Source organism: Anthonomus grandis, chromosome 5 (assembly GCF_022605725.1).
Source record: "Anthonomus grandis grandis chromosome 5, icAntGran1.3, whole genome shotgun sequence".
In the NCBI taxonomy this organism is placed as follows: Eukaryota; Metazoa; Arthropoda; class Insecta; order Coleoptera; family Curculionidae; genus Anthonomus; species Anthonomus grandis.
Window position 1 is genome coordinate 1,567,799 of NC_065550.1, and position 17,212 is coordinate 1,585,010.

General features: G+C 34.8%; 1 protein-coding gene across 2 annotated transcripts in view; it reads right to left on the reverse strand.

Moving 5' to 3' along the window:
- Positions 1–1,224: 1,224 nt before the first annotated feature.
- The window catches only part of LOC126736545 (uncharacterized), a 78,520-nt gene continuing 62,532 nt past the window's right edge, over positions 1,225–17,212 (reverse strand). For both annotated transcript variants that reach the window (XM_050440949.1, XM_050440948.1), the window contains exons 5-6: positions 12,065–12,220; positions 1,225–1,514 (exon numbers count right to left, since the gene is read on the reverse strand). In XM_050440949.1, coding sequence (XP_050296906.1) covers positions 1,363–1,514; positions 12,065–12,220 — 308 coding nt within the window. In that variant the 3' untranslated portion in view covers positions 1,225–1,362. The remainder of the gene's footprint in view (positions 1,515–12,064; positions 12,221–17,212) is intronic.

Sequence of the window (17,212 nt, forward strand, 5' to 3'; positions counted from 1 at the left end):
TCTTGAACAGTCCTTATTAATATGTGTTTTGTAGGTAGTTTAATATAGTGAATTATACAGGTAAAATACCAGTTTTGAAAGATTTACAAGCACTTAATTTATAAGCGGAATATAGTTTACTGTTAAAAGATGTTATTTTAGCACTAAATAACACGCGCCCTAAATTTATAGCAGATTTTGAAAAAAAAAATAAGTAATTTTTTTTATTGGTTACATGAGAAACCCGCTGTCGTTGTCCCTGGTTGGCCTGAAGCAAGAGGAAGAACGGATGGACCTAACCTAAAAATTTTATATTTCAATTATTGTTTGCAGTTTGTTATGCGTATGCAGCACATTTCCTTACAAACTTTAATAAACAAAAACTTTAACTTTTACAAAAAAAATCATAAGCTCTTCGAAATATATAAACTCAGAATGTAATGTTAACATTACACTCTGAGTTCTCATTGCTGCTACTGCTACATGAGTCCTAAAAAATAAAACTTTATAAAATTTACCATTGTTTTCAATCTGGTTAGTGTTTTGTGTAAAGAAAGGCTAAAAAGTAGGATATACGATAAACTTTAAATGTGTAAAATTTAACACAAACCTTTTCACTGCTCTCTTTTGCTACTTTCATTGATTATATATAATCATCGTAAGCTAGTTGTAGGCATTTTTGCTTCCATTACAAGTTTTTTTTCGCGTCTGTAGTAAGTTGCAGAATATTTACTAAAGTCATTATATCTCTTAATTTTTTAAAGCAAAACGAAAATAATAAATTCCAATAATTCCAAGCAAAAAATTAATTAAAAAATAAAAATTAAGGTTAGGTAGGTTATGTTGAATTGAATATTTTTTCCTTTCTCTTATTCTCTCTACCTCTGTTTTTCATCTTTTTCCTAGAACTCTTAACATGTCAAAAAACTTCCTCTACAGCGCAAAATGCTTAACACAGGCGATCAGGCAATGTAATACCCATTCGCTAACGACGAGGTAACGTTGTTCTTACTGGGTTTTTGATTCGAAAAATTGTACACGTCTGCACGTCGTTGTGTTAAGTGTAAATTACTACTGCTACCATCTATAGTAAAAAAATTCGTTGTAAAAATAGCAGAGTTTTACAACAGTTGTTTAAATTAAAGTTTAAACTAAATTTTGCACTGAAAACAACGTTGCAACTAGTGAAAATAAGAGTAACCTCAACTTAGGTAAATTGTTACTTGGGAAATGAATAGAAAATCATTATTCTTGTTTTAAGGTTTGTATTAACGGAACGTTGGAATTTTTTTTAGATTTAATACAAGCAAACGTATTACTTCTACCTAAGAAATAAAATAAATAATTTAATAAATAACTTAAAGCTACGGTAACAATGAAGTCTTATCGGTATCTGTTATTGGCAGACAAGTATCTTTTTAAACTTTGCTCGAATTTGAGTTTTTCGTACAAATTGTAGAGCTCGTGTGTTTGTATACTGGTGTCGCTCTTGTCTTCCCACCCGTAGTGGCCGCTTGAGTAAATGTGATCATCACCTAAAAAATAATAGAAATTATTAATTTTGTTAACATAAAAAATATACAGGCTGTGGCACATTTTTCTACAAATGTTTATGTGGAGTTTTCTAAGATGTATAGGGTGGCCCAAATTCGACCCTCGTCATTGGGATCTCGGACACCGTAAGAGATACAAGGTCGGTTAAATTATGGTAAAGTTGCTAAATTTGGTAATTAACAAAATGCCGTTTTAAAATTTTAAAAATTTCGAATAGTTCCGAAGATATCCTCGGAAGAGTTATTTAAAATCGTATAATAAAATAAATGACACCTTGTTAAGGCCACTTTTTCTTTTCTACAAGATGATGTTTTCTGAATTAAAATACGACGTTTCGTTTTTGAGATACCACGATCAACCTTTTTTTTCAAATACTGCCCTAGATTTCTATTACCTTATTATGTTGAACTACATTTTTATAAAACCTATGACGTATCAAACTTTTTTATTTTCAATCGATTTAATAGAAAAAACTGAGAATTTCGATAATTAAAAAAAAATCTTAATACGGACCTGCATTAATTTTTTTTCTTTTAATTATAAGTATCGACTTATTATTAATAAAAACTAATCCACCCCATGATTTAATTTTATAAAATACCTAGGACAAATCATCAATATTATCATCAAATTTAATATTAAAAATTCACATTTGTTACAAAACAGTTAAAATTACCGCTTATATAAATAACTAAAAAAACTATACTTTAAACATCTAACATCTTTTAAAAAAACTACTGTAGAAAAAGCAAAGAAACATATTATTAAATATCATGTACTTTTTGTTGAATCCTGCCACTCAAAAAGCCAAATAACAATTAAGCTTTTAACACTAATTAAATTTTGATTATAATAAAAAAAAACTACATGAAATGCTCAAATAATCCTCCTTCCACTTCGATGTATTTCTGAATTTGCCAGCGCAGATTACTCATGGCTGCCCGTTGGAACATTCTTCCTCTTGCCCGTTAAATTATGGCGTAAAACATTTATATTTTAAGGAATTTCTTTAAATACACCTTCTTTAAATATCCCCATAAAAACTAATCAAGAGGTGATAAATCGGGGTTTCTGGCTGGCCAGCGAACTGCTCCTTGGTTTTCAATCCACTTATTGAGAAAAGTTTGATTAAGAAACTGAGACACAGCAATACCATTATGTGGTGGTGCCCCATCCTGTTGCCACCATAATTGCTGAATAATATTCAACGGCTCGTCATCTAGAGCATCAAATATGTTGTTTTATAGCAAATTTAGGTATCGTTCAGAATTCAAATTTCCATTATAGAAAACTGGTTCTAACATTTTATTTCCATAGTATAAATAGTAGACCAAACTCTAAACTTAACTTAAATCAAAATGCTGGTTTCTTCCTTAGAATGCCCTACATACAAATATTTTCTACAGAGACATAAACCCTTTTTGATTACTATTTCCAGGAAGTTATGTACAACATTTTTAGCTTTTTCCTGCTTTAAACTTTTACTAGTTTGAACCCGTCGAAATTCGACGCAAGAACACAGGCCAAAGCATGTTAAAAAAAGTAATCTATAAAATTACCCGTCTTCCAATTCAAAGAACTTCTTTGTAGACAACATTTGAAGTAATGTTGCCCTTGGGTACTATTTGTACTTTTAAATTGTCAAACGATCGGGCGCGAGACATAGCTACGTATAGCTGGCCATGGCTAAACACCGGTTTCGGTAAATAAATACCAACCCTTTCTAGGGTTTGTTCTTGAGCCTTATTTATAGTCATGCAAAAAGTAAGACGAATGGGGAATTGGCGTCTTTGAAAACTAAATGGCAGTGAATTATCTGAAGGCGTAAAATCTATTTTCAATCCAAACATGAGATTAGGCTATATGGAATGATGGGAGTCGTTTACTCCCTGTCTTCGAATTTGCTGATTCTGATGCGGATTTTCGACTGCTTAATAATGCTTATTATTTGTGTACAAAATCACGAGTGGTACAAAAAACCACTCGTGGAGAAATTGCCTTCATTCGTCCATATTATTTTATTCAAAAAATTCTCATCATGTAAGATTACATTAAACCAATTGCAAAATTCAAGCCTTCTTGCGCTGTCTCCTGGCTAAAGGTCTTATGTGGATTCTATACGGTCGATACCTTTTTTTTTTAAATCTGCATCCTAGGGATATTCAGTTCCAAAGAAAATTGTCACGAGGAACCGCGAGGATTTACCGCAACCTGTGTAAAGTAATTAGTAAGACAATGTCTTACTAATTACTTTATTGTAAAACGTGGCTTTAAGATATTAAGAGTACTCTCCACCTATTAAAACCTTTCAATCCAAATTTCTCGTTCTGATTTCAAAATTTAAGAATATAATATTTATAAATATTGAAGCATTTGTCTTGATCTTGTTCTTGACATCGCCATTTTTTTTGCGAAACCAAGCCTAAAATTTAAAAAAACGCGATGTTATGCCCTTTATAAATTTATTTCAGGCCCTAAATCCACAAAAGTTTGGTATTATTACTATGGTCTAATAGGAATTAGACAGTCGTAAGACGGTTTTATGACTTTTACGTGGTCCGAACGATTTTGGTAAAATGTTAAGATTGTATTTTGTGTTGAAAACCGAGGTGGAGAACGCATGTCATATTTTAATGGCAAGCGAAGGTCATCTTTTGTTTATTTTAACGCCGTCTTTTTATTTTTGTTTTAATATTGGCGATCAAAGAATATCAACGCGTTGAATTTCTTTCACATTTGCTTACATTCGCTACCTTATTGATAGTTGTTAATGAAATTGCCAGTTGCAAAAATATACGGGGTGCATTAGCTTTTAATAATGAGTAGTCAATACTAAATATTTAATTAACACTTAATTAAAAGAAAAAATAATAAAAGCAGGTTCGTATTAGGATTTTTTTTTTAATTATGGAAAATTTCAGTTTTTGGTATTAAATCGGTTGAAAATAAAAAAGTTTGATACGTCAAAAATTTTATAAAAATGTAGGTCAACAAAATAGGGTAATAGAAATCTAGGGCCGTATTTGAAAAAAAAAAGTTGACGATGGTATCATCAAAACGTATTATCAAAAACGAAACGTCGTACGTGAATTCTGAAAACGCCATCTTGTAGAGGAGAAAAAGTGATTTTAACAAGGTGTTATTTATTTTATTACCGTGAAATGGGGTGAATTTGATTTCGCGGGGCGACTTTGATCACCATATCAAAATATTTTACATTTAAATTTCCCGCGCATATTAAGTGCCGATTTTTTCCGTTCGGTAATAAATCGTATTCAGTAATGGTGTAGCTAGTGATCCATGTGCATGTTTTTTGTCAGTTAAACGTTTTTTTTTGGAGTTTGCGGCTCTCAAACATGTAAGTAATATTTAGACAAAAATATAACCTTCCAAAATTTGACTGCTATTTAAAAATACATGCAAATTGTGGATATATGCGTGATATATTTAGTATCCTGAATATCTTGTATTTTTATAACCTCAAAATGAAGTTTGCGGCGTTGCCGGATTTTGTCAAATTTTAAGATTTATTGGATGGGGTCAAATTGATCAACTGAATGGGGTGAAATTGATCAGCAGATTGTAAAGCTTACATAATTTTAAGGGTATAGTACTACTAGTAATAATAATATTTTTGGTTTTAGAATATTGACATAATGCCGAGAGTTTATAAGAGAAAAGTTAGGGCACGAAGGTACAAAGACTACGGTCAAGAGTCCATAGAAAAAGCGTTAGAAAAGGTCATAAATGAAGGGTGGAGTTTACGCAAAGCTGCAAAATGGTTCAAGATTCCTTACGGGACCTTAAATAATAGATACCATGGGCGTCATGTTAAAAGTAACGGCGGGCAAACCGTTTTTAGCTCCAATGAAAAGTAATCAATTCTTAAATGTGCTATTTGTGGCGAATGGGGGTTTCCTCTTAATTTAACAGATTTAAGGCATATGGCAAAAAACCTGCTAGATACCCAAGGTCGTTCAGTGGCAAAATTTAAAGACAATTTACCCGGTACCGATTGTGTATTTTCGCTGTCAAAAAGACATAACAATGTAATAACTCATACGCTTGCAGCTAATGTTAAAAGGGCTGGTGCTGATGTTTCCAGGCAAACATTTACTAAATATTTTGAAAACCTTAAAACAACTTTAAATAATATTCCGTCGTGCAACGTATATAATTATGATAAAACTAATTTGCTTGACTACCCTGGGCGCAAAAAACTAATATATTCCCGCGGAGTAAAATACCCTGAACAAGTTTGCAATTACTAAATCTGCTGTGCAGCTGGATCACGATACAACCGAACGTCACATGGGTGGAAGGACGCCGAAACTTTTAATGACTGGTTTAAATGTGCATTTCTTCCACATGCTAAAAGACAGCAAGGGCAAAAAATTCTAATAGGCGATAACTTAGCCTCACATTTCACAAAAGAAGTTATTAGACTGTGTGAAGAACATAACATTGGATTTATATGCCTGCCAAAGAACGCGACACATTTATGTCAGCCGTTGGACGTAGGGTTTTTCAGGCCATTTAAAATGGCCTGGAGAGAAGTCTTGCTAGAATGGAAAAATACGTATCCGACACAATCATCAACTGACAAAAAGGATTTCCCACATTTGTTGCAAAAAACCTTGGTGACAATGGATAGTAAACTATCCAAAGATAAAATACCTCATGCGGTTAAACGACATCTTATTTAATCTTTTGAAGCAAGTGGTATAGCCCCTTTAAATCGAAACCGAGTATTAGACAAGTTGCCTAGAGAAGATTTTAATCAAGACCAAGCGCAGAACGTGTTGGTAAATTACTTACAACAACAGAGATTTTCAAATGCTCCAACAAGACGAAATAAGAAGAGAACAAAACTTGACGTTCAGCCAGGGAAAAGTGTGACAGCCCAAAATGATTCCAACAGTTCAGATAGCGACGTTGAAGAGCCTATAACAAATGATAATTCCGACGATGACATGTCCGCCGACGATCTATTTATCCAGTTGCAAGAAAACGAAGAAATTGAATATTTGGGAGTGAGTCAAAGTGAGATCAAAATTGGGACATTTTTATTGGTTAAAGTGTTGGGGGCATGCGAGAAAGTGTTAGCTATCGTTAAATAGCTACAGTTCAAAATTTCAATGAAAACGAATTCGAAGTTCTGGGACTAAAATCTGTCGATAGAAGAAAAACTGTTTTTAAACCACAAGAAGGCAATGAGTTTTCTATAGAGTTGGCAGATATAATTGCTATTTTGCCAGAACCTGCCGCTGAATGCGTCAAAGATCAAATCATTTATCAATTCAAAAAAGCAGTAGATATTAAGGAGATGTAAATCCTTACTATACTCATTACTGCTTCTATCTATTAATTGAAGATTTGTTTCTTTACTTTTTGAATGTCTTTTATAAGTTTTTGTATTTTTAAACAAGTATTTTTAATAAAGTATTAAAAAACTGCAATGTTTCTTTTTTATTTTACCTAAAAAAATAACTAATTAGTGGAATTTTATGACTGATCAATTTCCCCCTAAGTAATCAATTTCACCCCAAAGCCTAGAATTATCTGTAATTTTTAAACGGATTGATGAACTTAAGCGGGGATTAAATTGTTCATAATGCATTTTAAGGCATTGCAAGAAGAATACAATTATATGGCACTGATTAAAGTCACCCCCCTTTTGGTATGAAATTGATCACACCTTATTTTGGCATTTTTTTAAACAACTTTAAATTTAGAGCAGATACGATTGCAAAATCCTTTTACGGCATCCATATGATCCCGAAACTTTTAGAAACTTCTCGAAAGAACTGTTAGAAACTTCTCGGAGCAGCACATTATTTAGGTATTGCTATGACCTGCGCAATCTCCTAAATTAAATTTTAACACGTTTGGGATATATTAATAATGCGTTTGTTTAGTTCAAGGAATAGTATACAAGACAAGAGAAGGATTGCAGAACTGTATGCAAGAATTTTTGTGTTTCTGATAAAGTAATGTTCAGTGTGTTTAATTTCAATATTTTTTAAAAACAAATCCAAATTTTTATTTGCTTTTAATACCGTTGCTTCCTAGACCATTTTAAAGTTTGTATTAAAAAAAATATATTGATTTGAAATGGTTTTGTATGAAAAATAGGCAATACCACTTAGTGGACAATATAAACTTTAAACTAACCGTGATCGCAACTTGGGGATTTTGGTTATATTTTTAAAACACGCCGTTTCATGCATTCTGTAAACTTTAGACGTAAGACATTCCATGCCTCGTTTTCGTATAACATTTTATACTAAGTGCTTTGCTTAAAATCTAATAAGCATATTTAAAGACAAAAATCTTGTCCATTATTCTCTAAGAGACCAACATACAAAATTGACAAAAACAGAGAAAACACAAAGTCACGGTCTCACAACATACAGGGTGTCCCGTAAATAGCGGTCCAAATGAAAACTCATAATAGATTGGACTATTTCCAATCAGAATAATCCAACATAGCTCGTACTGAAATTTTTCAGTTATGCAAATATTTTTTACAGGAAAAATTTTTGAAATTGAATTATCGAATTTTTTTTTCTTTTCAAAAAATTTGAAGTCTTATGAGGCAATAAAATTTTAATAGAATCTTGTTGCCCATTAGCGTAAAAATTTATTTATTCCATGCCGTATTAAAGACAAAAACTTTTTGAATTTTTTGTTAACCTCAAAAAAAAAATGGTTGTTTTATTGCCGAAAGAACTATTTTGTGAAAAAAAATCGTTTTTTTTTTTCGATGCAAATTAATTCGGTTTATTTGTGTTTTGCAATTTTACAAAAGTCTTTCAAAATGGCCACCACCTGCTGCTATATACGCTCTACACCTTCTTATAAAGGATCGCTTAATCCGTTGAGCGTGACCAGCTCTATTTATCTCTTGAGCAGCAGTTTGGATGCGCTCGCGCAGATTTTCAATGTTTTGCATGGGTCTCCTGTATACAATTTCTTTGAGGCATCTCCAGTAAAAAAAATCAAGAGGATTCGGTGACCGTGGGGGCCACAGTATAGGTCCTAGACGTCCGATCCATCGGTTAGGGTAGGATTGATTTAAAAAATTTCTAACTTGCACACCGTAGTGCGCAGGACATCCGTCGTGTTGCAGCCACATATTTCTGCGAATGTCTAAAGGAACATTTTCCAAAAGGATGGAGAGAATATTTTGCAAAAAATGGAGATAATATTCAGCATTAAGATTTTGCGGCAACTCAAACGCTCCTATAATTTCACCATTAATAATCCCTGTCCACAAATTGATTTTAAATTGGTATTGCGATTTATCTTCTCTATTAATATGTGGATTTTCCGGACGCTGGAGGGCGGCACGAGTACAACAGCCAAGCCCGTACATAGGCAGTTGCCCATCTAATAACCTACTTATATTTCGTATCTATAACCTATGACACCGATATTAAAATTGTCACCGTTGACAACTTGGAACTAAATTAAGCTTAAAGTTTTTTAATACCTCTAGTTGTTAGTATGGCGCAATATACATTACTTGAGTATGCAAATATGCACTTCATTTACGGCTTGTGTGAAGGAAACGCCAGGGCAGCTTCTGAATTATACAGAGAAAGGTTTCCTAACGCTCATTATCCAGACCACCGAGTTTTTATTAGGGTGCATGCTGCATTGCTCGAAGGAAGATTTTCTGGAAAAGGCGTAGGTGGCGCTCGTGAAGGTAGGCCGCATTTAGAAGGAGAAGAGGAAGTTTTGGAGGAGAGAGATGCGGATCCCAGTACCTCAATACGTGCCATAGAATGACGTACAGGTATATCCAAAAGCAGAGTTCAAAAAACTTTAAAACGAACTTATGGGTTCCATCCGTATCATGTGCAGCGCGTTCAGACTCTCGAAACAAGAATAGATTTTTGTCGTACGATGTTGAGAAGGATGCGAGATGGAAATTGGTTTAAAAATGTCTTGTGGGGCGACGAATCAACCTGCCGTAAAGATGGATTTTTGAATCTCCATAATTTACATAGCTGGCAATTGGAAATTCCACATATTAAAAGAGAAGATAAATCGCAATACCAATTTAAAATCAATTTGTGGACAGGGATTATTAATGGTGAAATTATAGGAGCGTTTGAGTTGCCGCAAAATCTTAATGCTGAATATTATCTCCATTTTTTGCAAAATATTCTCTCCATCCTTTTGGAAAATGTTCCTTTAGACATTCGCAGAAATATGTGGCTGCAACACGACGGATGTCCTGCGCACTACGGTGTGCAAGTTAGAAATTTTTTAAATCAATCCTACCCTAACCGATGGATCGGACGTCTAGGACCTATACTATGGCCCCCACGGTCACCTGACCTAAATCCCCTTGATTTTTTTTACTAGGGATGCCTCAAAGAAATTGTATACTGGAGACCCATACAAAACATTGAAAATCTGCGCGAGCGCATCCAAACTGCTGCTCAAGAGATAAATAGAGCTGGTCACGCTCAACGGATTAAGCGATCTTTTATAAGAAGGTTTAGGGCGTGTATAGCAGCTCATTTTCAACACCTTTTGTAAAATTGCAAAACACAAATAAACCGAATTAATTTACATCGAAAAAAATGTATTTTTTTCACAAAATAGTTCTTTCGGCATTAAAACAACCATTTTTTTTTGAGGTTAACAAAAAATTCAAAAAGTTTTTGTCTTTAATACGGCATGGGATAAATAAGTTTTTACGCTAATGGGCACCAAGAGTCTATTATTATTTTATTGCGTCATAGGACTTCAAACTTATTGAAAAGAAAAAAAAAATCCGATATTGCAATTTCAAAAATTTTTCCTGTGAAAAATATTTACATAACTGAAAAATTTTAATACGCATCATAAAGCGCATCTATCGGCAAATAATATCCAACCGAAGAAATTGTGATTTTTTTTGATTTAGTGACACACTATAAAAAAACTAATTACAGGTAGGTATTTCTTAAAATTTCGCAAAAATCAAAATATCTCGAAAACCGTAACACTTTCATTAGAGCTATGTTGGATTATTCTGATTGGAAATAGTCCAATCTATTGGGAGTTTTCATTTGGACCACTACTTACGGGACACCTTATATAATTACAGGCTACACGTGTTTCGCTCTAGCTAGAGCATCATTAGACCTTTAAAAGCCGTACACACATTTCACACTACATAAATAATCTGGTTTCCTCTGGCAATATCATGTCGGCTGATAAGGTAACCATAATACATGACATGAAATATAAACCTACAGTGAAATGTTCAGACAGACATTCCGAAGCATGGGCAACCTGCACTCACAAGAGAGAAAAATTGGATTTAGTTATATAAGTTCAAATAATATTGGCATAGAGGATATTTTGTTAATAAATATGCTTACTATTTCATGTTGCCAGTAATTACTCAATTTTAACACAAGAAAATAAAGTGATGTAATATGTTATTATAATTAGCAGAAACTGGATTACATTCTTTATCACAAAGCAAAAGAAAGTGAAATTTCGAAATTCCGACAGGGAAGAATGGTCAAAAAAGAAATTAAAGAGCCAAATAATTCCCAGGCCTGGTACACAGATGGATCATGGATAAAAAAGCACCAATTCGGCCGGAGCCGGAGTGGACAGGATGGAAACGAACACAGGGGAATCCTTCAAAAACACACCACAGTTTTCCAAGCGGAGGTGTTTGCTATACTCAAAGTAGCAAACAAACGAGAGGCATTGGAAGGTAACAAGAGGATTTGCATCTACTCCGATAGTCAAGCTGCCCTCAAGGCAATTCAGAAACCCAGGGCCAACTCAGCGCTAGTCCAGGAATGCAGAGACGCATTGGAAAGGCTTGCAGCACACAGAAAAGAGAGACTGAGGTAAGTCCCAGGATACCAGGGTGTCGAGGGCAATTAGCGGGCCGACGAACTGTCAAGACAAGGTTCCGTTAACCCCTTCATAGGCCCCGAACCTTGTCTTGGTCTTTACAAAAAAAAAAACAAATCTCCCAGGCACTTAATAATTGGGCCTAGGGAAAAAACAAGGAAGAATTGGAGAAGGACAGAAGAATGTAAACAGGCCAAGGAAATAATGCCAGACTATGACGGCTCTAAAGCAAGATGACTGCTAACAAAGACCCGACAAACTATCAAAGACTTGGTGGGAATCCTGACTGAGCACAACAGTCTAAACAGGCATCTACACCTTCTTGGTATAAGAGAAAGCCCACTCTGTCCGAATTGCGGTACAGGGAAGGAAACTTCTTACCACTTACTAGGTATCTATGATAAATGGAGTGGCCTGAGAAGGAAGACTTTTGGAGCAGCGACACTCCAACAGGAAGATCTCAGAGATCTGGACTGGGACAACGTGCAAGCCGACTCAGTGAAGACTGCGCATTGGGAGTGGATGCGTAGGGTTAGGTGTTTCTGAGGTTGACGAAAAGGGACTGTTTAGGCCTACTTACCGAGCACTAGCTCTCCCACCCTTACTACTACTACTACTACTACTACTTAAGTTTAGTAGCTTTATATCCACTTACTCTTCCATGGCTGAACGTGCAAATGTAAATTTTGAGGTTCATGGGACTTCTTCGATGCTAAAAAGGCACCCAGTTTGGCTGCGACTGTTCCTACATTCAGAAGAAGTAGAAGACCAACTAGTCCTATCGTTTTTAGTGAAAACAATACCAAAAAACCTAAAAAAAAATAATGGCATTAAGCTGTTGTTTATTAAAGTTACGTCTATATTATGAACTGGATATTTTTACACCCCGACTTGTTTAACTAATGTACGCCTTTTGATAAAGGTTTATAATAAAAATATTTAATTTCACTACACGAATGTTTTTTTTTGTAAATACTAAACTTCATAAAATGTGCTTGCTTAAAGTTGTTGCACGTAGAATCTAAAAATGTAATAGTATGAATATATGTTGAAATACAAAACCATCCTCGTAACTTATTTCGCAACAAACCAGAATCTAGAGAAATCATTCATGAGTCAGAATCATGTCCACTTGTTTTTGTTTTATTTACTTTCCAAACGTTTTTAAAAAAGTAAAATAGAGTTTTAAAGATAATAATTGGCGCACTCAGTAGGATCCATATAAACAATGGATAATTAAAATTATGATTCTTAAAAACAGAAGATATAAATATAAAAATAAAAATAGAAGTATAAAAATAGAAGCAAGACATGTGTCGCCGCTGGCTTGATACGATAGAATCTATTTTTAGTTTTTTTTTGTCAGTCGGGCAATAGTAGTCGTCGTTTTAAGTTTTTTTTTACCGCTGCACTGCGGAGCAAAATGTTTTTGTGCTCAATTCTTAGAAATAAATAAATAATAAAAAATTAGTAAATTTCATGATAACCAAATTAAATGTTAATACGAGAAATAGTGCAAAAAACCAAACGGTGTTTACCGTTACACATACAGAACTTGTCTTTAAGGAGCGACGTGCTTTCACTTGAACAACTTCATATTAAGGCAACTATAATGTTGGTTAATGCTTAAATCATCATTTTATAAAAAACAAATTAATCATGGGCTAAATAACAGAATGGCTACATAAAATCTTGTAATCTTACAAAACCCTAAACATACCGTATGTCAGAAACACATATACTATGTAGGGCCTAAGCTCTATAATATTATTATGAAAATGTAAATACGTTAATTATTCTCCTAGTTTTTGTACAATTTTTTCCTATTTTGGCCCCAATTTAGGTTATTTAGGTTATATTATTGTAAATCCCTGTAGTTCTAATTTTCTAGAATTTGTATACTTGCTTGCTTTGACTGTCAGTATTCTCCTAAAATTATTGGTCTCTTTGGGCAAAAAGAATGAAGATAATTCTAAACATTTCGAAATTGTTCCATCGGGTTTTAAATAGGACGCGCTTCGTGACAATTCATTTAGTTTTAATTGTTTAGTCAGTTTTTACCTTGGAAACAATTAAAGGACAGTCAAGGCGAGTTAGGTTAGTGTTTTTGACGTTGACAATAAAAGTGTGTTTCCGAATTTTGTCACAATTGGAGTCAGAAGTAAAAGATATTTGGAAGCTCATTTTAGTGGATGCCTTTAACAAGAAGTCAGGCCAAGATGGAGACCGAGAAATTGATGGAGCTGCTATTAAGGAAGTTTGACAAGCAAAAAGTAGAACAAGAAGAACGAGACCGTAAACAGAAAGAAGAACAAGAAGAGCGAGACAAGAAACAGGAAGATTTACTAAAGACAATTAAATCTAACCTGAAGAAGGAAAATGAAGACCTGATAAGGACCATGAAAGATGACTTACTTAATTTATTAATATTATTTTTTTATTTTATTTATATTATTTTATTTATTTTATTTATATTATTAATAGCAGGAGGTCAACGAGACAGAAAACAAGAGGAACGAGTTTTACAACTTAAAGAAGATCTGGAGAAGAATCAGAAACAATTAATGACTAACTTTGAAGCAACGGTAGAAGAAGAATTGGAGCAAGTACAAAAAAAGATCCAAGAACTAGAAATGAAAGTAAAACGGACTCCTCTTCATCCCGATCCTAGAATGCAAGCAATGATGAAAGTAAAGCCATCAAAATTCGACGGCAAAAAAGCATGGAGTACCTATTTGAATCAATTTTAGGCCGCTGCTAGGGGAAATCGCTGGAATAACGAAGAAAAGGCAATCAATCTTAATCTAAGCCTTAGAGGAGAAGCTACAGAAATATTAAGAATGGTGCCATCTGAGGATCAGCTCAATTTCGATGTACTGGTGCGTACCTTAGAGATAAGATACGGTGAAGCTTATCTACAACAAGTGTACCAGGCTCAATTGAAATCTAGAAGACAGCAACCCGAGGAAGGACTCCAACAGTTTGAGGCCGATGTTGCTCGATTAGTAAATCTTGCTTACCCTTCAGCCCCAACAGAATTTCGAGAACAAATTTCTATAAATTGTTTTATTGATGGAGTTCGAGATCCAGATACTAACCACGCTCTAAGCATGGCTCATCATTAAAGTATATCAGAAGCTTTGGCCCATGGACTAGAGTATGAGGCAGCTTTTCAAGCAACTAGAAGGCAGACACGAATAAGACAAATCAGAACTTCGGAAGTGATGAATTTTTCCAGCCAAAACGTTATCTACGCAAAAGAAATCTACTGTTTTGGTTCGAATGATACATTTAAAAGGATATGATCAACACCTGAAACAAGGAGAGAACATTGGCGTATGCTCTGAAGTAGTAGCAGTCATGAAAAATGCTGATAGAAGTCGCTATTCAAACAGACGTTTTCCTGTATGTTTTCAAAACCTATTTGAAGAATATTCTGCCAATTTAACCATAGACCAGTGTAGTAAATGTCGACATCTTCTTGAAGAAAATCAAGATGTGCTTTCCTTGCATGATAATGACCTGGGAAGAACTGATTTGATGCAGCATCGAATTAACACTGGAGACAATGCTCCGATTAGACAAGCACCTCGAAGAATTCCGATAGCTAAACAAAAAGAAGTTTCCTCAATGCTTCAAGAAATGAGGACACAAAAAGTGATAGTGAAGAAAAAGAATGGATTCACTAAATTCTTTGTAGACTATTGGCGACTGAATGACATTACCACGAAAGACAGTTATCGCCTACCAAGAGTTGATGACACCCTGGACACGCTATCAGGTTCACAATGGTTCTCAACACTCAATCTAAAGAGTGGATACTGGCAGGTAAAGATGCACCCAGGAGATAAAAAAAAGACCGCATTCTCGACTGGAACAGGACTTTGGCAGTTTATAGTAATGCCCTTTGGACTCTGCAATGCTCCAGCTACCTTTGAGAGACTTATGGAAACAGTTTTACGTGGAATGACCTGGGAATCATGTTTAGTTTATCTGGATGACGTTACCATACTGGGTAAAACATTTGAACATCATTTGAAGAATATTCAAAATGTATTTGTTAAACTGCGAGAGGTTAACCTGAAGCTAAGTCCTAAAAAATGTTGCTTATTTCAAAAAGAAGTTCGATACCTTGGCCATGTAATATCAGAAAAAGGTGTCAAGACTGATCCAGATAAAGTAGAGACAATCGAAAAATGGCCAAGACCCACTGACAAACACAAGTTAAGAAGCTTTCTGGGCCTTTGTACCTATTACAGAAGATTTGTAAGAAATTTCGCTAATCTTGCAAAGCCTCTACATAAGCTCACGGAGGACAAAATGGTATTAAGTTGGTCAACAGACTGTGAAGAAGCATTTCAACGGTTAGAAAGAGCACTATGCACATCTCCAATTTTAACATATCCCATTCCTGAACAAACTTTTATTTTGGATACCGATGCAAGTAATGTTGGAATTGGGGCCGTTTTATTACAAAAATATGAAAATGGCGAGCAAGTGATAGCTTATTTCAGTAAAACGTTCTCAAAACCAGAAAGAAACTATTGTGTCACCAGACGAGAGCTATTGGCAGCAGTAAAAGCTATTGAACATTTCCATAAATATTTGTATGGTCAACGATTTATCCTTAGAACTGACCATACTTCGTTGAAATGGCTGTTTCAGTTTAAAAATCCCGAAGGACAAATAGCAAGGTGGCTTCAACGATTACAAGAGTATGACTTTACCATAGAACATAGGAAAGGCGAATATCAACATAATGCCGATGCTTTATCGAGAAGACCCTGTATTGAAACATGTCAACATTGTTTTAAAAAGGAATCAAAACAGCATCCAGAGATATTTACTTGTAATCGTATTGCCCTTCACAGTTCTAAAGAGTGGGATGTAGCTAGTTTAATCCAAGATCAGTGTGATGACCCAGTATTTGATCTTATTTACGAACTGAAATCTAGAGAAATTTCAAAACCAGAATGGAAAGATATTTCTGACAAATCTTCAGAACTAAAAGCTTATTGGTCTCAATGGAATTCATTGGTTATAAAAGATGGATTGTTAAAAAGAGTCTGGAAGAGCGTAAATAGAAAAGAAAGACATATCTGACAGTCTTTCCTCGAAAACGGATTCCGGAAGTTCTTGAAGCTGTTCATGGCGGTGTCGGCGGAGGCATTTTGGAGTTAGTAAGACCTTGGCAAAAGGTAAAGAAGGTTTTACTGGCTGAACAGTCATCAAGATGTTGAACGCTGGTGCCGACAGTGTGAGCAGTGTTCGTCAAGCAAGGGCCCAAAAACCCGGACAAGAATAAAGATGATGCAGTTTCTTGTTGGTGCACCGTTTGAACGAATTGCCATAGACGTAACAGGGCCCTTTCCTACTAGTAGCTCCGGAAACCGATATGCTTCTGTTGCTATGGATTACTTAAGTAAGTGGCCCGAGGTTTATCCGATTCCAAACCAAGAAGCATCGACAATAGCTGAAGTGCTGTTCCAGAACTAGATTTGTCGATTTGGTGTACCCAGAGAGATACATTCAGACCAAGGAAGGCACTTTGAGTCACAAATATTCCAACAAGTATGCCAGTTGCTGGGAATCAATAAGACCCGTACAACCCCACTACACCCTCAGTCTGATGGAATGATTGAAAGATTTAACCGCATATTTAAAAGCTATTTGAGGATGGCGGTAAACTCTAAGCAAACCGACTGGGATACCTGTATACAACCATTTCTATTGGCATATCGTTCTTCTATCCACAAGTCAACTGGAAAAAGCCCGGCAAAAGTTTTCTACAGTGATGAACTTC